At 39.3% G+C, this 27,504-nt stretch overlaps 3 protein-coding genes across 20 annotated transcripts in view; 2 read left to right on the top strand and 1 right to left on the bottom strand.

Moving 5' to 3' along the window:
- LOC306876505 (ubiquitin carboxyl-terminal hydrolase 9X) overlaps positions 1-9,287 on the top strand; it is a 36,984-nt gene extending 27,697 nt beyond the window's left edge. For 3 of the 6 annotated variants that reach the window (XM_079427732.1, XM_079427733.1, XM_079427736.1), the window contains 11 exons: positions 1,636-1,759; positions 1,865-2,090; positions 2,188-2,317; positions 2,408-2,593; positions 2,939-3,159; positions 3,546-3,634; positions 4,550-4,706; positions 4,793-5,005; positions 5,829-5,936; positions 6,755-6,850; positions 7,509-9,287. In XM_079427732.1, coding sequence (XP_079283858.1) covers positions 1,636-1,759; positions 1,865-2,090; positions 2,188-2,317; positions 2,408-2,593; positions 2,939-3,159; positions 3,546-3,634; positions 4,550-4,706; positions 4,793-5,005; positions 5,829-5,936; positions 6,755-6,850; positions 7,509-7,646 — 1,688 coding nt within the window. In that variant the 3' untranslated portion in view covers positions 7,647-9,287. The remainder of the gene's footprint in view (positions 1-1,635; positions 1,760-1,864; positions 2,091-2,187; positions 2,318-2,407; positions 2,594-2,938; positions 3,160-3,545; positions 3,635-4,549; positions 4,707-4,792; positions 5,006-5,828; positions 5,937-6,754; positions 6,851-7,508) is intronic. The other 3 variants (XM_079427734.1, XM_079427735.1, XM_079427737.1) reach the window with 1 other exon arrangement.
- Positions 9,288-11,134: 1,847 nt separating this feature from the next.
- On the bottom strand, positions 11,135-13,466 carry rpl8 (ribosomal protein L8). Its single transcript, XM_079426639.1, has 6 exons — positions 13,348-13,466; positions 12,597-12,742; positions 12,374-12,515; positions 12,071-12,289; positions 11,439-11,554; positions 11,135-11,332 (listed from the first exon to the last, which is right to left on the bottom strand). The coding sequence occupies exons 2-6, from the start codon at positions 12,732-12,734 to the stop codon at positions 11,174-11,176; spliced, it is 774 nt and encodes a 257-aa protein (XP_079282765.1). The 5' UTR covers positions 12,735-12,742; positions 13,348-13,466; the 3' UTR covers positions 11,135-11,173.
- Positions 13,467-14,421: 955 nt separating this feature from the next.
- LOC306875881 (putative ATP-dependent RNA helicase an3) lies at positions 14,422-27,340 on the top strand. 13 transcript variants are annotated; one of them, XM_079426640.1, is made up of 21 exons: positions 14,434-14,793; positions 16,061-16,112; positions 16,286-16,333; positions 16,796-16,855; positions 17,234-17,326; positions 17,415-17,486; positions 18,890-19,066; positions 19,157-19,289; positions 19,726-19,839; positions 19,942-20,041; positions 20,147-20,282; positions 20,780-20,877; positions 20,980-21,081; positions 21,169-21,329; positions 21,421-21,565; positions 21,663-21,807; positions 23,101-23,282; positions 23,363-23,480; positions 23,565-23,718; positions 23,801-23,916; positions 24,554-27,340. In XM_079426640.1, the coding sequence occupies exons 1-21, from the start codon at positions 14,749-14,751 to the stop codon at positions 24,643-24,645; spliced, it is 2,343 nt and encodes a 780-aa protein (XP_079282766.1). In that variant the 5' UTR covers positions 14,434-14,748; the 3' UTR covers positions 24,646-27,340. The 13 variants fall into 13 exon arrangements, with proteins under 13 accessions (XP_079282777.1, XP_079282773.1, XP_079282766.1 ...); XM_079426645.1 differs by having other exon boundaries at positions 20,983-21,081; XM_079426651.1 differs by lacking the exons at positions 17,234-17,326; positions 17,415-17,486 and adding an exon at positions 15,902-15,964 and having other exon boundaries at positions 14,422-14,793.
- Positions 27,341-27,504: the final 164 nt, after the last annotated feature.

Here is a 27,504-nt window from a genome sequence, read left to right on the forward strand (position 1 = left end):
GGTTTTATTACAATTTGAAGACCACGTCTTACATGAGATTTTAAGATCAAGTTCTTTTTGAGTCATTTCTAGACTCACCTTAAAATCATAAACTTGCTTCTTGTCATCGATCCATCTGTTTGAAGAGTCAACTATGATTTGTACACAAGTTTTGAAACTTCTATCTTGTTGTTCGAGCAAGGTTCTATAGAAGTCTTTTTGCTGTTCCAACAGTTCACGCACTTGCGCCATGGTAACTCATTCCTCGGTGCTGTTGTTTGTAGCCTTGGGTGGCATGGTTTGATCAACAAGGCCTATTAGGCCCAAAGATCTCCTAAAGCACATTTATTATGTTGGCAGTTGAACAGTTGTGTTGCATAATAGTTTTGTAGAAACTACTTTGTAATGCTTACATGAAACTGTATTTATGAGCCTCAATATGAGCTCTTGGTATTTTGGGCTATGTAGTTAGTTAGTTAGTTAATTTATTTATTTATTTCTCTGTCTGCATTGTGCATATGCCGAAAACTTTACTGACATTCATTCAGCAAATGTAAAAACGTAACTAGTTGCAAGTAGTGGTCGGCCAATATAGTTTTTTTTTGCCTGCCGATATCTTGGAAAGCAGGGTGGCCGATATAATTTTATTTTAATTAATATTTAAGAAAATTGAAATCATTTGAAAATGGATTAAAAAATTAATTTGTAAAATAAACATACTTATACTTTAGATGAAAGTATTTTTCACAAATAAATATTTAATAAAAAATATAATTAAAAAGGAAGTAAACACTGTAACCTACAGAGCACTCAGTATTCTGGGACGTTTGTGTGCATTGGGAATCATATTTTTTCAAATAAAGCCAAGGTAACACTCATTTTACATTCAGCGCACATTAAAAATGACATGAATATGACAGTGGGCAAATGCATAAAACGCAGCATAATTTGAAATCATAAATTTAATGTTTAAAGCATTCAATTCGCGGACCGAAGTTTGCAAGGTTTGTGAAATTAAATGTTCATTAGCCATTCAAATATTTGTTTAAATGATGTACATGCATATTTGCTGAATGCTGACGGGAAACAAGAAAATATTATAATGTTTGCCTTTCTATTACTAATCATATAAAAGCAATCGTTGTAACACTTTTTTGTATACATTTTAATCCCTTTGTTTAACAGTTCTATATGATTAATATCCGACTTCTATCCGTATTAGACAGAACTGTTAATGACGACAGGGAACAAGAGGGAGAATGTGAGCACTGTGTGCTCAGACGCTGCCATTCTCAGTGCCATCAAAATGAAAAGTTGCGCTGTCAAAATAAAAGTCTCAACGCATCAGCCAAACAGAAAAACATATCGACCTTGGTGATATATCGGTTGACCACTAGTTGCAAGTGAGAGTTAAACAGCACAGTATCTATACATAAAAAATTGTATCAACTTTCTAATTTTCCACATACAAAATTGTACTTTTAGCTTCACCATTAGTGTCTAAGTGTGTGTGTGTGTGTGTGTGTGTTTGGGAAATGGGTTTACTTTTTCCTCATTACACATCATACTCCTATTGTTGCTGCTGCAGAATAATCTATTCTAGGGGATGGTGAAAGTCATTGTAGCATTAACGATTATTTTATTTGTGTCTTTTAGGTCAAGACCATCTTTTGCCTGAAGCAGAAGAAATGGCTATGATTTGTATACAGCTCGCTGCTAAATTTCTCTTCAGTACTGGATTCCACACCAAGAAAATTGTCCGTGGCCCTGCTAGTGATTGGTAAGCATGTGATTTCTGTTTATCATGCACATGCTTGCCTGTGTTCTTGAATAGTTGATTCCTCGTTTATCTACAATTAGCTGGTCCTCGTTTCTTTCATTTCAGGTATGATGCTCTGTGCATCTTGCTACGACACAGTAAGAATGTGCGTTACTGGTTTGCACACAACGTCCTCTTTGCATATCCGAACCGCTTCTCGGAGTACCTGCTTGAGTGTCCCAGTGCCGAGGTTCGAGGAGCCTTCTCCAAACTTATTGTATTCATTGCACATTTCTCCCTGCAAGATGGACCTTGCCCTTCACCCATCGCCTCGCCTGGACCTTCAAGTCAGGTATGTCTTGTCAGTGTAGGCTTCCCTCACTCATGCGAAATTTGGAGCTCACTCCATAGGTTCTTGTACATTTTTCATTATTTGTCCTTTTTCTCAGAGCTGTGATAATTTGAGTTTAAGTGAGCACTTGTTCCGTGCCGTACTTAATCTGCTGAGAAGGGAAGTGTCTGAGCATGGCCGTCACCTGCAGCAGTACTTCAACCTTTTCGTCATGTATGCCAACCTTGGTAAGGACCGCTTGCCACCCTTAAGGTCTGCATCCATATGGGCTTGCATGCTATAATGCTGTCCTGTCTCACTCCATTTCTTTCTCTCAGGCTTGGCAGAGAAGACGCAGCTGTTGAAGCTCGGGGTACCAGCTACCTTCATGCTTGTGGCTCTGGATGAGGGCCCTGGCCCTCCAATTAAGTACCAGTATGCTGAGCTCGGAAAGCTCTATACTGTGGTCTCGCAGCTGGTTCGCTGCTGTGATGTGATGCCACGTATGCAGTCCTCTATCAATGGTGAGAATTTTATACATTGCTGCAAAATGTGTGTGGCCTGATAACCAAATGGTCTGTAGGCTTTCACATGTAGTTTTGGTCCTCATTGCCCAATGAAGATGCTCATCCTTGCTCAGGACTTCCTGACTGACAGACAGCCATCTCCAGGCATTAGTGCCAGGTTGGCATTGCTTGGAGCTGAGGGCATTTAAAGACAAACAAGCAGAGATGCACTTTTTTTATCAAGCCAATACAATGTTTTAGTGGTTTGATCTGCTGACACTAATTTAATGATTTGCATGGAAAACATTTTCCAGACCACAAGCCAGGATATGAGTTGACATTTCCACATGTTGACATTTTTAGGAAACCCTCCCCTGCCAAACCCATATGGTGACCCCAACATCACCGCTCCCATCATGCCTCTGCAGCAGCAGGTGGTGGACATCCTGTTTGTGCGTACCAGTTATGTGAAGAAGATTATCGAGGACTGCAGTAACTCAGAGGACACTATCAAACTGCTGAGATTCTGTTGTTGGGAAAACCCTCAGTTTTCCTCCACTGTGCTGAGTGAACTACTGTGGCAGGTGAGGGGGATTACCAGCATTTGTCTTTGAGAAGATGTTGACGATTTTCCACTTAAGCAACATTGTGAATATTGCAATTACATTTTGTTATAAATGCACATTTTATTTGGCCATTCAGTTTCCTAAAGACTTTCATTGGACTAAACTTTTCATTCTGTCTCCCATTCTTGCAAATTGTGAGAATGAGAGAATTGAGACAAGTATTTTAATAGCATCTGGTTTAAACTTAAGTAGCATAATGCTATTGGAGTTGGACGGTCTGTGAATCCATCTAATATATAATTTTTAATAATATAATTTTCGCTGTATCGTCTAGTCATGTTTTTTATATGTATATTTTTCCTGATTGTCTGTAGATGGTTATTAACATTGGTGTTTTTGCGTAGGTGGCATATTCATACACGTATGAGTTAAGGCCTTACCTCGACTTGCTCCTTCAAATCTTGTTTATTGAGGACTCATGGCAGACTCACAGGTCCGTCTATCTTTCTACTTCATGTTTAGCAAATGTCTCTTATGTGAACCAATGTGCGAAGAAAAAACCCCCAGAACAACCTGAAACACTTAATAGCACAATGGTAATTGAGTACTACAATTTAGTTCCTGGAGTGAAGTCCTTAAAGGTTTAGTTCTCCCAAAAATGAAAATTAGCCTGTGATTTTTCTCACCCTCGAGGCATCCTAGCTGTATATGACTTTCTTCTTTCAGACGAATCCAATCGGAGTTATATTAAAAATTGTCCTGGCTATTCCAAGCAATTATCATTGCAGTGGGTGTTTCTATTCAACAGTCCTCCAACAACTCAACAACTCCTCTTGGCTTATATCGAAATCCTCCGACATTTTTCTTTACAAATCCTCATTTTGTACTTCTAATTCATGACCAGCATTTTGTTTTGTTCTCTCTGCGCGTTCGTTGCAAATCATGCTATGCCGACATCCTACTTCATCCACCGGAATGGCTTGCATGTATGATAGTCAGCAGAAGAGAGTTTTATTTATAACATTTTAAATATAGATATTTTTCTTGCAAAAACGCATCAATTCGCTACAGGAGACCTTTATTCACCTGCCGGAGCCGTGTGAGGCATGTTTTATGGATGCATGCGCTTTGACTACTTTTGGACTGTTGAACAGAAAAACCTGCCTAATCCCATTCAAATGCTTGGAAGAGCAAGACATTTTTTTTTAATATAACTCTGATTGGATTCGTCTGAAAGAAGAAAGTCATGTACACCTAGGCTGCTTTGAGGGTGAGTAAAACATGGACTAATTTTCATTTTTGGGTGAACTAACCCTTTAATCTTTAGGCCTCTTGACCTCCTTTTATAGATTAATTTAGTTCCTAAACGTGCATAATAATGTCCTGCTCTGCTCTTTTCCTTTGTTAGGATCCACAATGTGCTGAAAGGAATCCCTGATGACCGTGATGGGCTTTTTGACACCATTCAACGCTCCAAAAATCACTACCAAAAGAGAGCTTATCAGTGTATCAAATGCATGGTGGCTCTTTTCAGCAACTGTTCAGTGGCCTACCAAATTCTCCAGGTGAGCTTGATAATGAAAGACTTTGCATGTGAATGGGTTAGTTTTTTTAATATATGTAAAAACTGATTATGGTTGACCTTTTCCAGAGTAATGGAGATTTAAAAAGGAAGTGGACCTGGGCAGTGGAGTGGCTTGGTGACGAGCTGGAACGGAGACCGTACACTGGCAATACCCAGTACACGTATAACAACTGGTCCCCTCCTGTCCAGAGCAATGAGACTTCTAATGGATACTTCCTGGAGCGCTCCCACAGTGCCCGTATGACTTTAGCCAAGGCCTGTGAGTTGTGTCCAGAAGAGGTAAGTCATGGCTCATGACACCCCTCATTGTCTGCAACGTTAGTGCCAGTATGTTTAGTTTACAGTCTAATCGTTAATGTGTGCTTCTGCCCATTAGTTGAGACTTTTTAATAATTACATTTGTATTTATATTTTTGCATGCTTGCCTTTTAAGAACCCCTTTCAGTAAATACTGATCATGCTGGTGTAATGTAGAGCAGTAGGTTCTCAAACCTCTCCATGAAGTACCCCCAGCACTGCATGTTTTGTATGTCTCCCTATATCTGACACACCCACTTCAGGTCTCGCAGTCTCCACTAATGAGCTGATGAGTTGAATCAGGTGTGATAGATAAGGGAGACATACAAAATGTGCAGGGCTGGGGGTACTCCAGGACAGGCTTGAGAAACACTTTGTTCAAACTTTTTTTTAAATCAGCACTGAAATCTCAATGCTGATTGAGATTTGATGGGCAGACACATATCAAATGTTTAACCTTTGGAAAGCAATTTTGAAGAGGTTTTAAAAGGAAATATTTTCTGATCTAGAAATGTTTTGTGTGCTAAATAGCCACGTTTAACTATAGATAGGGCTTTGAGTTTTCGACTTTTATTTCCAGGTTTTCATTTTTATAACGCAAAGCAGTTACAAATGTTGATGTTTGTATTAATTTAAGTTTCATTATATTTGCATTTGATTTTTAAGCCATTTCTATTGATTTGCAGAAATAAGGCGCTTTATCTAGTTTAATCAATATCAAATTTCTACAAATATTAAATGTATGCAGCCATAGATGCATAATTTGTTGAAACAGTATGCAATATTAACTGCCGTTTCAAAATAGTGTCACTTAACGAAGCACGAGGTGGTATCTGAAGAGGACGCTGGCCGGAACCCGTCCTCGACACAGCAACTTTTGCCAGGGGAAGTGACAGGCCAACAACAGCATACCGTAAGACTCGTATGGCCTGGCCACACTGGTGCCATCTGCGTAACTTTTTGGTGTTCACAGGTCATGATGTAGGCAGAACCATCTTCCACCTCCCTCAAAAACAACTCCAAATCAACTGTTATTTCGTCCTCATCTCAATGTGTCCAAACTGTTTCTTTCTACGCAACTACAAGTCTTTATGTGGTAACTAAGTGATCGAAAACTCTAAGCCTTGGCTATAGTGTACAGATGAGATGGAGGTCATTTTTGTGTCTGGTGGTGTTTTTCGTTCTCTTTTGTTTTGAGTCTGATTTTATTTTGGGAATGTAAAATGTTCTGGTCATCTGATCTGAAAACAATCTGCACATCTTAGAAGATTTTGTGTGACTATGCAAATTTAGATGTGGTGTTAGGTTTATATTCCGTTCTGATGATTAACTTTCTCTGACGAAGTACACAGTGTTCAGGAGAATGTTTAGTGTTATAGTCACGCCACTGTCTAATCAGTTCATCCAAGGGCAAATTCCTGTTATGTCATCAGAAGCTTAAAAAAAGTTAAATGAAATTAAAGTATGGGAGTGTTTGGTTTGTGTTGTCCATTTATGGTGTTCCCTCATCTGTCTTTGGATTTCACCCAAGTCCCCCTAATAATTTGCCTTGTTCGTCAAACCGATAAAGCCTTGAAATTTTCCCATTGTATGGACTTTGCCTGTTGTGTATCGTAAGGGACAAATATCCCTGGTTAGTTCGTATTAAGCAGAGAGTTTAATATTTAATTATATTGTATGTAGATATATTCTATGTCTAGTGCTCATCTTCATTTGTAATGGTTGTTTTAGGAGCCTGATGAGCAGGAGGCCCTTGATGAGCAGGACACTTCTCCTCCAGAGGACACTGCTCTGTACCCTCACTCTCCAGGCACAAAGTTTCAACAGGTACTGAGCTTCACAGTCACACAAACCTCATGCTACTCTTAGACCTCTCTTAAACCATATCCTGTATTTGTGAAAGGACCATTCCAAAGACTTTCATAAACTTTCTTCACTGCAAACCCATGTTGTACTGGGACCTCGCATTAAAAAAGTGGGGCTCTGAGTTCCTGATTTAAAAGTTTGTTGTAGTTTAGTATTAGCATACATTAGATGCTTTTGGAAAAAGTGCATTTATTTAATCAAATACAGTGCAAATATTATAATTTAATGTAACTCTTATTAAAAAAGCATATACTGTTTATTTAACTTTAGATCAATTTAATCCATCTTTGCTGGATAAAAAAATATTTCTCAAGAATGAAAGCTTATTGAACATACATTTGAACAGCAGTTTATTTGGATTCGTTTGTTTTACCTGGTAAATTTGGCTAACTAATGGCTTTCATGTTTATTCCAGTTGGGAGTGTATGCGCTTTTTGATCATTGAATGTGTAAATAATTGACCTTTGTTTTTGCTCTGAAGTGCTCTGAATATATTGTTCAAGTCACTTTTAAATGCACATCAGTTGTTATATAGCTGCACATCCAAGTCTGAGTAAACCATAAATATATATTATTCTGATTGTCATTATAGTAATTTGATTGTTCTTGCGTCTTTCAGCAGAATAACCTCCCACATACGCAGCCGTACACTGGCCCTGCAGCACAGCACGTCAACAACCCTCAGCGTCCAGGCCCACGAGCACAAGAGAACTGGGAGCCCCCTGAGGAGGTGCCGCCCACCCAGACTAAAGACTAACAATATATTGTCACACTGTCCTCCATCTGAGTTCTCCAGCGAGATACTCTAATCCAGAGCAAGGCCAGGCCCCACCATGCTGCTCTACTCCAGAGCCCGTGTAACCAGAACATTCAGCTTCCCTCAATTTCTAACCCTGGAGTGGAGAGTCTCTTCACCGTCTGCTCTGCAGTATTAACTGTCAAAAGTGTAACTTGCAGTGGACTGTGCATATTGTTTGTAATAATAAAACGGGCCTGTCGCACTTGTCTCATGACAGAGGTGTACATACTATGTTAATGTTTTGACTGTTCAAAAGCAACAGCGTGTGTGGTGCTGTTGGGAGACTGCAGATTTATGAAAATAGAAAAAACAACAAAAAAAGAAGCAAATACAACAGTGAAAGACAAAAAAAAAAAATCCCTGTTTTATCCCATGCTCAGTAGTAAGGTTTGGGCCGTTTGGGTCATTCTGCTTTTGATCATACATTATATTCATGTCAAAGTTTAACCGGCTATGGCACCTCGTGAGCAAGAGTTGGCCATAGTTTGTGAACGATGGGACGGTTTGGTTATGATCTTGACATTTAGTTGATGTGAATGGGGTGATGATGCAACTTTATTCTGGAAATTCCTATTGCTTTTTTTTTTTTTTTTTTTTTTTTTTTTCTGGTAATAATTCAATAATTTGAAAGCTCCAGTTGACACGCTGTAACATCTTGGCATGGCTTCACATCAAACTAGTATAGCCAAAGGGCGATTCTGCGATTTTTCTTTCTCCACGGCGATTTGGAAGAGCCCTTTTGTTGGTCCACTCCTCCATATGCTCTTCTAGATTTGATGTTTTCGAAGCAATGTAAGAAGTAAGTGGCTTTACAATTGCACACGTTTCCTTGGATAAATATTTGGCTGTCGCTTTTTTTGGTTGGATAAATGCTTAGGTTTTGATGATAGGAATTTTAGAAAGAGAAAATATATGCAACAGTTTATCCCAGGATGCCTGGAACATTGGTGGACAGAACTCGTTTTGCTTATTTGTCTCGACCTTTGCTTCAGACAAATGACCTCCTGGCAATTTAGTGGGTCGTCTGACTTCATGATCCCTGTTCGCATTAGTGTACTCGAAAAGAGCCTCGGTTTGGGGATTCTTCATTTAAGGAGAGTGACCGTAAAAGCAGGGTTGTACCATAAAATAACTGCTGGTTAGTCATGTTGCAACTCCAGTTAGTAAAGTCTCTTGGATTAAAGGAGTAAACATCAGTAGATACTGTATGTATTTAATTGGTAACTTGAATGCTTTTTTTTTTTTTCTTGGATTTTGTTGGAAAAAATACCAAATACTCCTGCAAATGAAAATATTCTGCCCATCATATATTTAAATATTTTGTTGTTTTATTTTATAGAATTTATTTTGTTGTATTTCACTAAAAGAAAAATAGAATTTGATTTAAGAGGAACATTTTTGTCCTTGTGTTATTTTTAAAGATTATTGACTGTACAGAGTTCTTTGCCCTGTTTTTTGCCGACTTTTGTTTTGGCCATGATGTGACGTTGAATTCTGAAGCCACAGTCACAATGTTGACTTTCACTTTGTGAGGTTTTTGTGCACAGAAATATTAGAGAAAAGCATTGCGCCCTTCAAGAATAAAGAAAAGAAATCGGGAAAATGTCTCTTATTGTGACGATTCAAAGCTGCAAAATGTTTCGTATTGATTGTTTCACGTACATTTTAATCACTGTAGAGTGCGCAGCTCTATTGGCACAAAAATGAAAAATGTAATTGCAACCATGTGTGTTGCTGGATTAGGTAATAGATTTTAAATTGCCTTTATAATAGTCCATAGAATATTGACAGGCAACACTTTTATATGTGACCCTGGACCACAAAACCAGTCATAAGGGTCATTTTTTTTTTAAACTGATATTTATACATCTAAAAGCTGAATAAGCTTTCCATTGATGTATGGTTTGTTAGGATAGGACGATATTTGGCTGAGAGAGAACTATTTGAATATCTGGAATCTGAGGCTGCAAAAAAATTCAGAAGACTGAGAAAATTGCCTTGAAAGCTGTCTAAATAAAGTCCTTGGCAATGCATATTACTAATCAAAAATTAAGTTTTAATATATTTACAGTAGAAAATTTACAAAATGTCTTCATGGAACATGATCTTTACTTTTTTGGCATAAAAGAAAAAATAGATAATTTTTACCCATACAATGTGTTTTTAGCTATTGCTACAAATGTACCTGTGCTACTTATGACTGGTTTTGTGGTCCAGGGTCACACATTTCAAGTCACCCAAATGAATGGGAATATTTTTATGGAACGTCAATGATATGCTTATAACCTGTTAGTGTTGGTCTTGTAGTTGAAAGGAAGCTCAAGTTCATTTTAAACCAGTTTTGACTGCTATTCCAAAACCATATTCTTCTTTTTATGCTAGTTTTAATTTTCAGTCTCTGATTAGAAAAGAGACACAGCAACAAATAAAATCCATTGAACCCACATGAACACATTTTCCTCAGAATACAACAATCCTGGGAATACTAAGTTGAATTATGAGAAAGGCTTTTTGCTTAATAAAACTGTATATCTCTTGGAATTTAATAATCACATTTACGTTTAAACCCAATGTTTGCACACAAAATCATGTTAACATCCAGATAATCTTGTAAACACTATAGTACAAATTGTCCAAGGCAAATACTTCAAGATTCCTGAGAACACTCTTTAAATTTTTCTTCCTGTTTGGTAGGTTGCAGAGTTCTCCTGCCACATGCCATTCATAACCACCTTTAATAACACTCATAAGGCCAATATTAATATGTGCAGGGTGAGAACTGTCTTTCAGCAGGGAATGAAGTGAGTGGGAACACTAAGCTCAGACTGTGGATTGGTTGAAAAAAAAAAAAAAAAAACACTAGAAATTTGTCTTGCTGCCCAGACATGGATATGACTCACAGAAGGTAATTAACAATGTATTTTTAAAGTTCTTGTCATTTCTAGTTATATACTCTGTATCTATGATTTATGTTGCCAACAAGACCAATGGGTGATTCTGTAACTTTCCATACCCTTGTTTTAATCTTCCCACACATTTTTGTCACTCATGATTTCAAAAGTTTTATATTTGTGTTAGTGTACCATCAGTTTCCAGCTGATCAGAGTACAGCTAGAATAATTTGATACTTCAATATTAATCTAATATCTTTTACTATACTTTAAAATAATGTAATATTTTAAAAGACATTTTCAGATCTGTATACCACTTTAAAATGAATTTTTTCCTGACAGTAGAAAATCTTTATGATGGATTGTAACTTCTAAAATTTTAAATATTCACCCATTACAAATGAAAAATTAAAAGCAGGCACTGTGTGCCTTTAATACTTTTTTTTTTGGTAATTTGATTAAACAGTATTTGTTTTAATGCTTTTGATGTTGTGCAGTGTTCCTATAAAAACAGTAAGTAACTGACAATAACTGAAAAAGACATCAAGAAGCAAATGAAATTTGCTGGGACACATTTTATTATGAAGATGCACATTAGTTTTCCTTGTCCTGGACGGTCTTTGTTCCACGCAGTCTGCCAGTACGACGGGCAGCGATGAGACCGACCTTGCGTCCAGCGGGTGCGTCCCTCCTGATTGTTGAGGGCTTGCCAATATGCTGATGGTTACCACCACCGAAGGGATGCTCAACAGGCTGGAGAACAAACAGCACAGGTCAGATTTAAAACCAGCATTTAGGCAACAAATCAGAATCTGAAATTACCTGGAATCGCAAAGAAATAAAAATGAAGTTTGCTTACGTTCATAGCCACACCACGGACACGAGGCCAGCAGTTCCTCTTGGCCTTGTACTTGTGGTATGCACGTCCTGCCTTCAGGATGGGTTTGTCAATACGACCACCACCAGCAACAACACCTTTAATATTAGACAATAGACTAAAGTTTATATTTAAGACTTGGAGAGTCAAAATTGAATGCACATATACCCCCCCAAGCATTTGCTATAGCAGGGATTCCCAAACTTCCAGTTGAACCTCTGACTTTTTAAAGTACTGCCAGAATTTTAGGTGGTTCATATTTTAACATCTGTCACTTCACTTTTCAATGTTTTTGATCATTTTAAAAATTAAATTTAACATTTGTTATTAGCTCTTCACAAACCCCTTAAAGTTTGAGAAACGCTGTGCTATAAAATACATCCACCAATTATACACTCAGAATTACAGAACCCTATGATCATACAGAATATTTCAACGGCAAACACCACAAAGAAAATTGTTCCTTCATGAAAAATGAAGGAAAAATAAAACCCCTAGGATTTTATAAAATGAAAATCAATTAAATCTGACCGATAACCATACAATGCAAGAAACACAATAGGTTATTAACCGAAAACTTCTTGATATCACCTAAAACCTTCATGTTTGCTTACCAACAACAGCTCTGTTTGCAGATGAGACGACCTTTTTGGATCCAGATGGAAGCTTGACTCTGGATTTCTTGGTTTCAGGGTTATGGGAGATGACTGTGGCGTAGTTTCCGGATGCACGAGCAAGTTTGCCTCTATCTCCGGGCTTCTCCTCCAGACAGCAGACAATGGTACCCTCAGGCATGGTGCCAACAGGGAGCACATTGCCAATGTTCAGCTGGGCTATAACAGTCCAATCACTTTGATCAGCATGTGCACATAAGGCCAGATGTTTGTTTGACCAATCCTCAACTCAAAATGCATTACCTTTCTTGCCACAGTAGATGAACTGCCCAGTGTGGATGCCTTCAGCTGCAATGAACAGCTCTGTCCTCTTCTTGAAGCGGTATGGGTCCCGGAACATCACCTTAGCCAGGGGAGCTCCACGGCCAGGGTCGTGAATGATGTCCTAGAGAAAAAAAGCAAGATTTTTCTTTGTAACTTCCCTATGCAGATAACAAGTCATATTTTCATTACTTCACAATGTTACCTTCACAATCCCCTTGATGTAGCCATGGCGTTCAGCGAAGTCAATATGACGGAGTTTAGCAGCACCTTTTCTGTGCTTGACATGGGCTTTGAAGACGGAGCCCGCACCTTTTCTCTGACCCCTGATCACACGTCCCATTGCGGCCTCTAGAAATAACCAATAACACGTTTAATAAGACATTTCAATGCTATATTTACATAGAGGCAGCATTTCATTCTGCATTACAACTCGCATGGTCACCATTCACATTATAAATGTGTTAAAAGGCTGCAATGAAAATGCATGTATTAGCTGTCAGTCTGCTTAACATCTGCTTGTTTTGCTCAACAGAAGCAAGAAGGTAATTGAGGTGACGTTAACTTTTTAAAAAATTTAATTATCTCATCGTTTAACACACTGACAGCCACTATAATGAATTCAGAAATGACTTACGAATAGCTAGTAGAGATCAGTATCCCACACTAACGAACCCACGCACGATTAAAAACAACGCAGAACAATTCGCTGGTTAACAAATGGATTACATTCGTCTTTAGAGTCACCGGCGCTCCAGGCCACAACATGACCGCGGATACACCATCACATCTATTATAAATATCATATTCACTTTCAACACCGAGACCCGAAAGAGCAAAGATGCGTCCTTATGTATTATGTTGACATTATACGGCATGTTGTATACACGGATGGTGAACTTTAAACGGTGATTGTAATCAGATTGAGCAGAGACGTAAAAGATTGTTTCTCATACCTAAACTCCGTTGACGGAAAGAGGAAGCAAAAGGGACCGATGAGGATTTTCTTCCGGAGAAATGGGCGGGGAAGAGGGGGTCAAGTACCCGGATGGGTGTTCAGTCTACGGTACGCCCCCTAGAGGATGAACATGGGAACCGTCAACGAGCGTTTTATCTTTCACTGGTGGTGACACATGCATTTGCTCCCGAAATGTTATTTAATATAGTATTACCTTCTTCGTGGTGTCTCGAGATAATGATAACAACACGTATATGTGTATAAAAGGTAGTATAAAAAGACACCTTGAGGAGGCAGCATCGGCTCAATGACCTGCATGCATTAGTGTTTAAAAATATGCTTTCGTATATTTTCTGTTTTATTAAACATGCAATCTATTATTTAAAGAAGGCTCTCACACGAACACTAGTCTGTTTAATTTGTCCACTAACAATTAGCCTACAGTTAATGTGCATCACAGAATTCAATCAGTCATTTTCAGAAATCGATAATAAATGCATAATAAATAAGTTCACGATGAAAATCTTAAAAGTGGGACTCACAAGTGCTAAAAGTTTGAAAACACCATAAAATTATATATATTCTGTGTATATGCATTGGACTAAATGGCTAAATCGTTACTGTCTAAAATAATGCCATTGCATATTGTGCTATTTTGTGCTTCAATACATGCATCTCTGTTATCAACACTCAGTGGATGCATTTGTCCATTACGTGCATCGCAAAATTCGTGTCATTTATTAAGTCATGAACATTTCAATCACAGTGTCAAATTTGAATACTGTTTACACTACCATTATTTTGTATTCTCAAATTTTGTACATTTGGTTCATTTCATAATAGCATTTTATGTATCCTAAATATACACAGTGTTTCTACCCTTTTCACGAGTTATATATTTACATTTATATATAGAAAGCGTTTAAAATGAACGTGATAAATAAGTGAATACAAATCAACGGGGACATAAAAGTGCCATCCAGAAATAAGAAACTGTACAAAGATGATCAAAGCTCAGAACGTTTAAAAATACGTGTGCCCAGAGTCCCGGCCACATCTCGCGATATTTCGGTCTCCGTGATTTAGCCTGAAGCCAACCACCACGGCAGCACACACTGGGCTGCCATCAGCGGGCAGAAAACACAGACATCGCGAAAGAAACTTCACTTTTCGGGATTTATTTTGCCAATACAAGGGCTGAAGGGGGATAACGTACACGTAAACATTTCCTTGTTTTTTCCCTACGGTGGTCTTGGCACAAAAAGCCCTTGGAGAAGGACAGGACTACAAAAGGAGCAAGTGACGTCGCTATAAAAGGAGACTTGGCTGAAATCCTTTAGACAACAAAGAAACAGCTTCTCAGAAATAAAGGAGTAATCCTCACTTATTCTGTTTAGTTATGAGTCATGTGGTCGTCGACGGTTCACACGGTCTAGACCAGCAGGTAGGCTGTGAAAATGTGTTTTAAAACGCGAGCTCCGTAATCGCTTTGACACGCAGGCTGCGTCGTAAAACCTAGTGAGCTGCCTTTATAGACAGCATTCTTTGCGTTGCCTCAAAGATGCTGTCAAGGAAGGCACCTCGGTAGGGGTTGAGACACAGCCGCAGTTCCTCGTGTTGTAATCTGTCCCTTCATTTAAGATATGAAATTCAAGAGATATGACCACAATTATGTTCTCTCGTCCTCATTTGCAGTTTAAAGTGTTGTTTGATACACAGCCGACGCCTTTTCTTGTTTATCTCTTCAGTTTAGTTTATTTTCCGCATTTCGGCCACCGGCTTAAGTTACCAGAACCAACATCAGCATTGCACTTTTTCCGTCATCGTAACACTAAATATAGTTTCTATTAGTTATGTAAAAGCTAGAAATGCTGTTAAAAACCGAATAACGTCGAAATCTGTCGGACACTCGAGTCTGCGGCCTGTTGTAGTTACCATGCAGCCTTTAAATTTGATAAGATTGAATAATTTGATGAATAACTGGTTTAATAAGTTTTATTTATTAAGCAATTTCTCACCATATGACCAATTCGAAGTGTTTCTTGCTTTTATGACCACAGGCTTTAAGGCTTGACTAGGGCCATGAAGGCTTGCCAAACATTTGTGGCAGGCGTTTTGAAATTTGATTAACCAATTTAATGCCAACGGCTACATTTATGACCAAATGTTAGCTTAAAGGCTTTAAAAGAGTCGATGTATTTTATACAGTTGTCAACTATAAATGACCGCATACTAGACTGTTCATTTCATGTGACATTTTTTACATAAGTTAGCTGATGTAAACAATCACGTGACCAGAGCTGTTTAATTATATTTTACCCTTCTGAAAGATGATGCACGTGGCAAAGCATCTTAAAACTTTCAAAATGGATACAGTAATGAAATTGGTTGCATGCAAAGTTTAAAATTGTAAAGATTTGTCAGTGGTCACAACTGTTATTGTTTACTCAACCCTAATGTTGTTGTAAACTTGTTTGATTTTCTTCAATGGAAGAAAGCTGTAAGGCAGATGTTTTACTTTCTTTTCATGAAAAAAAAACGTGGACTAAAAGAGAAAGATGATTGAGGTGCTTGAGGCTAAACATCTCTTTGCATTCTATTGAAAAGTCATACAGGTTTGGAATTCCTCTCTCTTGCTCAGTTCTGTATACACTGTGTGGCATGCATATGTTTGTAGCTGGTAGTGTACTAACTTGCTCTCTCTCTTTCAGCTTGCTGTCTTAGACTTGAACTCATTTGATGGACAGTGTGCTGGCTCTGGTCGTAAGTGATTTATCTCATTTAGTGCTTTTACCACATTCAAATCGAATGCCTGCAAAGCATAAACATCCTCCACGTACTTATTTTGCTTTGTATTTGCACTTTTTTTTTTAAGTTTAAAGTGCACATTTTAAATGCAAGTTTATTAAAAAAAAATTAATGTTTATTTTTTTCAGGGTGTTACATTCCTCCTCATTTGAGAAACAAAGACGCATCAAAAAATGGTATGTTATGTTGGTTTACTTTACAAACGGTGGATAAAATGGGAAACTTGCAGATGCATGCGAATTTGGCAAATATTTAGTATTTGAAGTGTTTGACTTTTAGCCTTTTGAGTTGCTGTAAAAAAATTTTGGATGTGCGCTTTTAAGATTTTCTTGGTTATCTACAATTCAATAACTGTCATGTGAAAATACGTCTTGACAGACAAAAACACTTAACTGTTTCAGGGTTTTTTTTTTTTTTTTGTCACTACAAAATCTGGATTACTGTGACGGTTAAAAAAATAAAAAAAAAAATTCTTTGAGGGGTTTTTTTCCCGTTCCAATAAATCATTTCCCATTTCAACTGACATGAGCTATTCCATTTCATCACTTAAGAATGATCTCTAGATCTATCTTAAAATCAATGCTTTATGATCAATTGTTGAGTTTTTTTCTGCACTTTGACTTCATGTTTTTTCACAGCAGGACATGCTTATTCCTCTGGTAGACAGAGCGGTTATTCAGTGGCACCAGTACAGAGCTGTAAGTCTTGGTCAGGTTCTTCTGAAGGTGCTTTGCTTCCAAGATGCATGAAAAATTAATTCCATGCCTTCAGAGCCAGTACTTTGGGGCCAGACGTTTATAGTCAGTTCTCAGTGTTGAGTGAACATCACACTTTATGATACTGAAGAAGCCTTTTCTGAGTCCACGCAGCTTTAGTGGCTTTGTCCGACTGCTCCTTGTGATTATCCAGCAGCTGCGGTTGCTTGCATTTCTCTCCTTTCTTCTCTTTTCTAATTGGCTCTCTAAATATTAACAAATAGGAAAGAGGCTTGTATGCAATAGCGTGCGCGCACACACTCCTTTTGAATGCTTTGAAGTATTTCGCCATCTTCTGACAATGTGAAACTGTTCCTCAAGTTTCTCCCAAACAGTATCCTCAGAGTTGGCACGCTGAGGGAAACCAAAGACACAGGCATAACTATCTAACTGGATGGAATGACTTTAGGACCGGTAACTATTCTAAACGACCCGATTTGCTTTTACGCTGCTCCGTTGTGAAGGAATGGTTGTCTTTTAAGTGCCATGTGCCTCTGCTTAGGTTCCCAGAGGTATCCATCCCAGGAGCTCTCATTTTATCACACCTACACTAGTGGCTGGCCAGACCGATGCGGTATATGTTTATGCATGTGACTTCTGCATCGTCCCTCTGTTCTGCTGTCTGCCCTCTGTGACATCACTGCATTAACTAGACCCTTGAACTGAATTTTGTGGACTTCGAGACATGTTCTAATGCTACGTGTCAATAGCATGCTTAATTGTTTTTTTTTTTGTTTTGTTTTTTAAATACTAAGTGATGCATATATTAACAGCTCTAACTACACCACTACATACTTTGTTCACTCTAATTAGCAAGATCAACTGATCTGAGCTTTGACGTTTCGCTGCTGCCACGTCAATTGTTTGGTTTCATGCTTGTCAAGAGACACCATGTCCAACTCCTGATGTTTTTTTTTCTTTTTTCCTCTCTAGTTCAAGTTTTTGCGAGACTATGTAGGCGAATATTTATTTTACTTAAGGGACTGTTTGCTGTTTACTTTGACTTCTATTGCATTTACTGCCTGCCACAGTTGCTATTTGATTATTCCTCATCGTATGTTTGACAGTATGCCTTGGCTTTCTGATTAGCAAGTAGGTCAGCAGTGATTGTGCTCTTTTAAAGTAAGTTTGGAAAGCTAATGTTTGGTTGTGTGGTATAACCACATCTGAGGAAGTCAGATATGCAAATTATTTGTGTTTGGTCCGTCTTTGTTCACTGGAGTAATGAAGAGTGGGTATGCATGAGCGCAGTCCAGGCTAATTTCTCTGTGTGTCACTTGCAGCCTCTCCTGCACGTACCGACAGCAGTGTAGCCACCGACGGAAATGAGGACGCAGCCAGTGTTATCAGCTGGGCTGATCGCTGTGGTAAATTTGAGCATCAGACCCTGGCATGGCTTGGCCTGCTTCTGGTGGTTTTCTGACAGAAAATGATCACCCATTTAAGTGGTGATTCATCTGTATAGGCTCTAGTGCTTGTAAGATTTTTCTCTGTGTGTGTGTGTGTGTGTCAAGACCTTGTTTGATAAAGAACATTGTTCTATAAACGATCACATGATGTGATTTTTTTTTTTTTTTTTTGGGCTGTGTGTGCTCTGTTCCTTGAACTGAATTTTTCTCAGAAGGGAATAGTTGGGTGAGTCACTGGGATGGCTGAACAGCTTGTTTTTCTTTCACATGGTTTTGTAAACCCTAGGAGTGCCAGTTTTGCCCAAAGATGCCCATTGTTCTTTCTGTGTTCTTGATCTGCTTTGTTTTGTTTTTTCTTTTAAGCAGTGCCATTAACCTGTTAACCTGGTTCACTCAACTCACTTGAATTGTTCTTTGTTGCCGTAGTAGCAAATTGCTTACTGGCTTTTTCACATCTTCCACTCACTCAACCACCACTGAAACCAGTCTTGGCTTTGAGCTAAGTTGTGAATTAGAGCCATTCCCTCAGTATCCTCACGTTCTCTACCTGTCTGTCCCTTTTTGAAAGATTCTCCAGGATGGGACGGTGGTCGTAGCAATGGTTTTGTCAATGGGTACCATGACGGTCGTATGAATGGGACTGCAAACTTTGGCCGTGGACCTCCTCGTAATGACAGAGGTGGACGTGGTGGCTTTCGTGGAAATAGGAACGGTGGTTCCTTCAACCAGCCAATGCATAATGCAGGTGAGAGTTTTAAAAGTCTTGGAAATGATAGGAAAGTGATTGTTTTGCAAGTTGTACATGTTTTAATCATGTAACATGATGAAATTGCAGGTTATGGCAGTTATGAGAACAAAGATGGAGGCTGGAACGCTGTGGTGAACAGAGATGCTTACACTAGCTTTGGTGGGCGTTCTGACAGAGGGAAGTCTGCCTTCAATGATAGAGGAGCTGGCTCAAGAGGAAGGTGAGGAAGAGTGCAGTATTATAACAGTTGTTTTAGATATGATTGAAATTTCACAGATTTTCAACACCTATTTAAATAATACAGCAAAATCTAATACTAACCTAACTATTGTAAGTAAAAGGTTCTCAACCTCCCAAATGTGTACATTCACTTAAGACTGTTTATGAAGCTACACATCAAGATGGGTATTTCAGTGTTTAAGCTAAAATAACACCAAAACGTGCTCGGATATGTGAATCCAAATTCCTCTACTGGTTGACAAAGTTCTGCTGGTTTATCGTGTCTGTTTTATCTGTGTTTTGGTGCCTAATTTGCCACATGTTATGGATATAATTGATGCATCAAATTGTGTGGTTTTCTAAACAATAGGGTGATTAAGCCTGTTAATGCAGTTTGGTCTGCAGTGTTTTTATTAAAAACACATGTTTCTTTGCAGGTATGAGCGTGGAGGCTTTGGAGGAGGAACAGGAGGGAACAGTCGTTGGGTTGAAGAATCCAGAGATGAAGAGGACTGGTCAAAGCCACTGTCCCCCAACGAGCGTCTGGAACAGTAAGTGGCCCGCTGCTAATTGCACTGTCCTGTCTCCTGAGTCCATCTGTCTCTGTGATTTAAGCCATTGTTTTGTCCTCTGTCTCCCCCTCCAAACGACAGTGAGCTGTTCTCTGGGAGCAACACAGGGATTAACTTTGAGAAGTATGATGATATTCCTGTGGAGGCCACTGGAACAAACAGTCCTGGGCATATTGAGAGTGTAAGCCTAATAATCATAGTGCCTTGTTGAATCAAGTGGCAAAACAAGTAAAGTGGAGGGCTGCTAAAGAAACCGGTGGATGATGGTTTCTATTTGTCTTTTCAGTTCCATGATGTGGACATGGGCGAGATCATTATGGGCAACATCACTCTGACCCGCTACACACGGCCTACTCCTGTTCAAAAGTATGCAATCCCCATCATCAAGGCCAAGAGGGACCTGATGGCTTGTGCTCAAACAGGTGGGCAATTAGACAGTGCACTACTGTGTCTGTCCACCGGGAGATAAATGGTCTAAAATTGCATACTATAATTGCAATTATGTGATGATAAAGTAAAACTAGGATATTTTTTTTTTTGTACAGCTTGACAATGCCAATAGCTTTAGCTGAATTTAGTAGAAACTACGACTGCTGATGCTGCATTGTTGTGGGTCATTTACATAATGTAAACATTGACCCGCTAATGTTTTTCTGATCGACTTGAGTAAAATGAGTAGCTGTGAGCCTGAATTCGTGCCAAGAGTTCAGTGACAGATCCTTGAACACAGATTTAAAAATGTACCCCTTCCACTTCCTGTCTAAGCAGACAGGGCTTTGTCAGAATAAACCACTTTGTTGACTTGATTGAATGTGCAAAGTCTGGCTTTGGCTGTCCCACGAGGATGAAACTGCAGTGTGCAGCTGTATGAGCAGTGAAGAGCAATGTGCTTCATCGTGCGTGTGCTTCGTTCTCTCAGGCTCGGGGAAGACTGCAGCCTTCCTGCTTCCTGTGCTTAGTCAGATCTACACTGATGGACCTGGAGAGGCACTGCAGGCCACCAAAGCCAGCACCCAGGTTACTACACATCTCTTTATTGGCCTAGTTGTGCATGGAGTCTGGTGACGGCAAGAAGTTCTGCTTCTGTCTTGAAAGCATTTTGTTTTTGTCTTTCTCAAGCAGGAGAATGGGAAGTACATCCGTCGTAAGCAGTATCCCATCTCTCTGGTTCTGGCTCCAACCAGAGAACTTGCTCTACAAATTTATGATGAGGCCAGAAAGGTATGTTTCTGGTAAACCAGCTACAGGTTAGCAAAAGGTGGTTTAAATTAAGCTCATCTCAACTAATTCTGTTGTCATCTTCTGAAGTTCTCTTACCGCTCCAGAGTGCGCCCATGTGTGGTGTACGGAGGTGCAGATATAGGGCAGCAGATCCGTGATTTGGAAAGAGGCTGTCACTTGCTAGTGGCCACACCGGGTCGTCTGGTAGACATGATGGAGCGGGGCAAGATTGGCCTAGACTACTGCAAGTAAGTGAATCTAGTAGCAGAAAGATTGTAGGTTTTCTTTGACATCAAATACATTTTAGTTCAGAAGAATGACTTTATACATTCTGTGCAGATACCTGGTGTTAGACGAGGCAGACAGAATGCTCGATATGGGGTTTGAACCCCAGATCAGACGTATCGTGGAACAGGACACCATGCCTCCTAAAGGTGCTCGCCAGACCATGATGTTCAGCGCCACCTTCCCAAAAGAGATCCAAGTATGCATACGAGTCTTGCCAGCGAGAGTCACTATGAATTTTAAATTAAATTCTTGATTGCAATGAAGAACTGCATCCGTATCGTTTATATTTTAAGATTTTGGCCCGGGACTTTCTGGAGGAGTACATCTTCCTGGCTGTCGGCCGTGTGGGCTCCACCTCAGAGAATATCACCCAGAAGGTGGTTTGGGTGGAAGAGAATGACAAGCGCTCCTTCCTCCTTGACCTGCTCAATGCAACCGGTAAATCGCCTTCCCTTGGCCACTGTTTTACAATGTCATCAGATCTTTGATCGCTTGTTGCAGGAATAACAGATTTTGTCAACTCAGTGTGATGATATGTGGGTGTATAGATTTGATTGTATTGTAGAACTAGATTTTAAATCTAATACTGTAAATAGTAGGGATGTGCATCTCCATAACTGAGGCCAATGCTATACGCATCTCGAAGCATAGTCAACTATAAGATGCATTAAATATTGATATGAAGCAGCTACTGATGAAATGCGATTCACCCCATTACAATGCAGTGCGATCCAATTTCGATTCGATACAACACAGTGCGATTCAATGCAAAACGATGCAATGGAAAAAAAAAAATTATGCTATGCAATTCAATATGGTAAAGAGAGTTTGCATTTGTTTCTTCAGACTGACAGAAAATCATAAATTAACTTAAATGCCTCCTGACTTATGACACTTTGGTCTCCGTTGTGTTGTGGTATGTCTCATTCATGTAGCAGCAGTAATGAGAATGTGCTTGAGAAACAGTTAGAGAGTAGAAATCAATCTACTCAAAGTATTGGTCAAATTAGTGGCCACTTTCTAAATAAAAGGATGATGCATCTACGTGATGATGCAAAGAATGATGCATCTACTTATATATATTAGATGCATCATCTACTAATCATCATCATCATTTATTTATTTATATATGTATATGTACGCATATACAAATGTTATAAACGATGCATCGTGATGCTAATGCCAATTTGTATGCCACTTTTTCTTTTTTTTAAATCAATGCATCACATTGTTAACTTTTATGCTGATGCACCAATGCGAATCGGTGAGTTTTATAATCCCTAATAAATAGTAGATGGTGCTTTGGGATTATTATTATTATTTATTTTTTTTTGTGACTTAATTTCATAAACATGTAGAAACATGGCAGACTTCTTGGTGAACCTCTCTTGTATATCCATAGCAACACCGCATTGAGACACTCATGCTTTTAGATAAGTCTCGTTGGTCAGTGTTACCATGCCAACATTATCTAAGCAAAGACTGTAGCAGAAGGCTGCTGTTTAGTAGCTTATTGCGAGAAATGAAGTCACGTAGTGGGACACATTAATGGCAGTGTGTTCTATAGTTTCATGCCATCATGCCAAAACTTTACTACGGTAAAGAAGCAAGCTGTTGCATTGAATGCAGGTAATAAAGCTTACAAATGCATTTCTTAATTTGTAAGATGTTTTTTATCCATAGTGACTTATTCTTTTTTTTTTTTTTTTTTTTTTTTTTTTTTTTTTGTAGGCAAGGATTCTCTCACACTGGTGTTTGTGGAGACTAAGAAGGGTGCTGACGCTCTTGAGGACTTCCTCTACCGAGAAGGCTATGCCTGCACCAGTATCCATGGTGACCGCTCTCAGCGCGATCGTGAGGAAGCACTCCACCAGTTCCGTTCTGGGCGCTGCCCTATCATGGTTGCCACCGCTGTGAGTCGAGTTTGTGAGTTCACTGGAAGCCTGTGGTTTTCCTCAAGTTTATTTATCTGATTGTGTTTTTGTCTTGATAGGTAGCTGCACGTGGCCTTGACATCTCCAATGTGAAACACGTGATCAATTTTGACTTGCCTAGTGACATTGAGGAATACGTCCACCGCATCGGTCGTACAGGCCGTGTAGGAAATCTTGGTGAGTTTTGCTGTTGTTTTCGGAAATATCTTGCATTTCTCGTTTTTGCCAGGAACTCTGTTTGAAATTATTATTTATTTTCAGGACTGGCCACATCCTTCTATAATGATAAGAACAGCAACATCACTAAAGATCTGCTGGACATCTTGGTGGAGGCCAAACAGGAGGTGCCTTCCTGGCTTGAGAACCTAGCCTACGAGCACCAGCACAAGAGCACCAACCGCGGACGCCCCAAGAGGTACGGAAACATCCAAGCTCTCCAGATCTCCGCTGTGGGTTTGTGTATTTTCCAGGTTCATGACGTTATTCTTCTTCTGCAGATTCTCTGGTGGCTTTGGGGCCAGGGATTACCGCCAGATGGCTGGGGGCGGCAACGTTTTCGGCAACCGTGGTGCTCGCAACACTGGAGGCAACAGAGGTTTTGGAGGCAATAAGGGTAGGTTTAACTTGAAAACCCGTCTTATGATTTGCCACTCTAATAAGAATGTTCAGTTAGTTAACTGTAAAAATATTGTTTATTGTTAGCTTATTCACTTAGGCTACATGCTAAATGAAAGTATTCATCAGAGTTTAAACGAGTCATGAACTGATGGATCAAAATTCACTTGATCTTTTGACATAAGAGGTCATTGTACTATAAAAACATCCTGTAAGTGTCAGAACTCAAAACTTTTGTGTGATTCTAGCCTATAAACTTATATTAAAGCCAATCGGTCAAAACGACAGGTTGTGGAATGTGCCACTTTATGACGTAATAGTGTGGCTAAACACCGCCTCCACAGAAGATCAACACCTGCTGCTACATCACTGTCAGTTTAACCCCACCCACTGATTCACACACATTGTAGGCAAATACAGGTCTTTGCAGAAACCAAACTCAAAAACAGAACAGAAAATAGCCTAATACTTCTAAATTGTGATTGTTTTTTGATGTTAAAGTCTTGATAACATTATAAGTGGACTTCAGAGAACAGTACAAAATAACAATAAAAAAGGCAGTTCATGACCCCTTTAATGCTATTGTAAAGTGTTACTGAGTCAGTGGACAGTCCTGAATTCATTGTCTCTTTTAGGTGGTTTTGGGAGTTTCGGCGGTGACAGCTACGGGGGAACCTATGGAAACTATGGAGGAAACTATGCCCAGGTGGACTGGTGGGGCAACTAAATATACGTTTGGCAAACTAGCCGAACGGAAACCACATGTTATCATAGCCAGACTCTACCCCCTGTGTAGCTTTATGAACTCTGTACATTTCACGCTGTGATTCTCTGCCCACATTCTAAAGGGAGCTGATCTGTGGCAAAACCGGAGCAGAATAACAAGGATGACCACTTGTGTATTTGATCTATTACAGCACCTAGGTTTCTGACTTTTTCTTTGTTTAAAAAGAGGATCATTTGTATGTGAATGTACTGTGCCTTTTTGAATATAGACAGGAATTTAGTTTTGTTAATTTCATTGAGTGAACTTGGCCAAGAGCTTCATTTTTTTTATTTTATTTTTGCTGTAAAGGCATTCGAAAGCTTGTACTTAATCAAACCTTGGCAAATACTGGGATAACGTGACTCAGAGAGTCGCTGTTCCATTTGAACTTCAAATTATCGCCGATATCACAAAGCCAACAATACAAGCCACAAAGTGAACGCGTCACAGGCGCTTTGCAGATCCGCTTTGTGAAGCATCTGTCTCAAGGGACAAATCGGTCTGACTGACTTTTGTTTTGCTCACTCTATCCTGGAGAGACACCTCTTTAGGGATATGGTTGTCTTGAAAAGGCCATTTCAGTTGTGATATTCATGACGAAATATTGGAAACACTCAGTGTTTGAAAATTCAAAATGCTGGAACTTCTTACTCCACTTGTTTTAATTGACTTGACAGTGTTATGGCAGCTAGTAAGAACCACATGCTAGCCACTCTAAGTGGGCAGCATTTTTTGTTAACTACTACTTTTCTTTCACGAAACAACATTTTAGAGAAGCAGATGCCATTTATTGAAAAACTCCAAGGTTTTTTGATAAAATGTTTCTTTACAAATGTCAGCAAAACAAAAAATGCCTGCCATCCTGAAAGTGAAGTTCAAATGGCTACAAACGGACCACAGAACCAAAGCGGCCGTGCCTTAGCCTCATGACCGCTTTGGTCACATACGCATGCTAGTGTTTTGTTTTTTGGTCAAGGAGAGAAGACAAATGAATTGTTGCAGGCTTTCTTTTAATACAAACGTCCTCTCTTTTTAAGCTGCGCAGCAGGCATGGCTCCCTTTTTCATAGGTAGAGGCAGCGCGAGAGTGCATTTTGAGGCACTGGCGGATCCGAGTTTGTTTTGCGTTGGGCCTGACGCGAGGGCAGTTAGACAGACCACCATTTTAGCTTGTGTATCGAGTCCCGCTGCTCTGCACGAGGCCGGACACCAGGAATACGAATGCTGTCAGCTCCTGAAATTCATCAGGTTAGATGTGAACTTAAACCACTGGCCGAGGAGCCAGTTTTCTGCTTCGGACGGAAGCAGTCGAATGGAGGAGAAATAAGGCATTTATCGCAAGTGCAATAGATTTTCTGCTCAAGTGAGTTGTGCCTTGACTTTCTTTTTTTTCTTTTTTTTTTTAAGATGAATTCAAGCAGATGCACTGACAGTATTGAGAACTTCGAGTTGAATGGTGCTACTTTAGTTAGGTCTAGGCCCGTGTACATTGTGCCCATTGAGTTTTACAAAGTTCTTTTATTGCACATTTCAAGTTTTATATATACAGTACATGTCTTGAGTGCATGTCCTCAAGCTTCCAAATATTGTGTCAGGAGACCGCAGATACGCAGCTTGTTTACAAAAGGGGAAGGGTTCTCACTATTTACCAGGATTTATTTGGGACCAGGGTGATCGGCAGTGGGGAATTTAGCTATTTGCACACAGATTTCTAGATTCTACTTTTGCTGCTAGTTTTGTGTAATTTATTAAGCATTTTTTGAGAAATATTTATTTTTATAAGCCTCAAAGTGATTCTTTGAAAGTTTCAAGTAACTTGACCAAAAGACAATACCTGAACACTGGCACTTGAATGTTGAATGTCACCTGTATGCGTGGAAAATTTCTGTATTTCAGGGTAGCGTGAGCTTTTTAATGTTTCAGACATAATGGACTCGGTCAGTTTCCACAGCTGTTAAAGGCCTAACGGCAACACGTCGCTATGGAATTACCAATTGGCTCTCAAAATTGGAAACGGGAAAAAAAAAAAAAAAAAACATGCCAAGGTTTGGATTCAAAAGAAAAAAAACGTTGAAGAAAAAACAAAGTATCAGTGCAAAAAGTGTCCAGATTCTCCAAATGTGTGCTTTTTTTCTGTCCTACAGATTGGCATTTGTTCTGTTGAAGTTTAGTTTTTGTCAATGTCTGGCACATGGCAACCTTGAACATGTGGTTGATCTCTATTGTATTTGCATCTACGGTGATTCTGGTATTAGTCCGCTCAGGAGAAGCTGCAAGCATCCATGCTAGCAATAAGTCTTAACGTGTATTGGAAACGCTGAAATCACATCCCCTGCCCTCCAATCAGATGGAAATAGGAGAATAGTTGGCTCCCTGAGAGGACACCAGAGCTCCTTAGATTTAGGATTTGCTTTGTCGTAGCTTCTAGGCTCTGCACTGCATGAGATGACTCGGCTGTGCATTTATTGTATGATTTTACCAAAATAAAGGTTTCTGATGCAAATTCCTTACAATCAAGCATGGTTCCTTAAGTGTTTGATGTAGCAGAAATTCAGTCAAACGTTTGTAACGCCTGTTCTTAATGTGATCTAAGCTCCGTGGAGTTGGTTGACGTTTAGTTGATGCCAGTTTGTTTACAAAATAGAAACTCTTTCTTTACTTGGTCTCCCTTGTATTATTTTCTCTGCTTACAGTGGCTGACACTGCATTTGCTGGTAACTGTTGAATAATTCAAACTATTTTTATTTCTGCTATCAAAGTGATTACAAGCTAGTAGTGAAAATTTCCAGGCTGTAGAAAACAATGCAAGATTACTCAAATG

This window comes from Barbus barbus (genome assembly GCF_936440315.1).
Source record: "Barbus barbus genome assembly, chromosome: 10".
Lineage (NCBI taxonomy): Eukaryota > Metazoa > Chordata > Actinopteri > Cypriniformes > Cyprinidae > Barbus > Barbus barbus.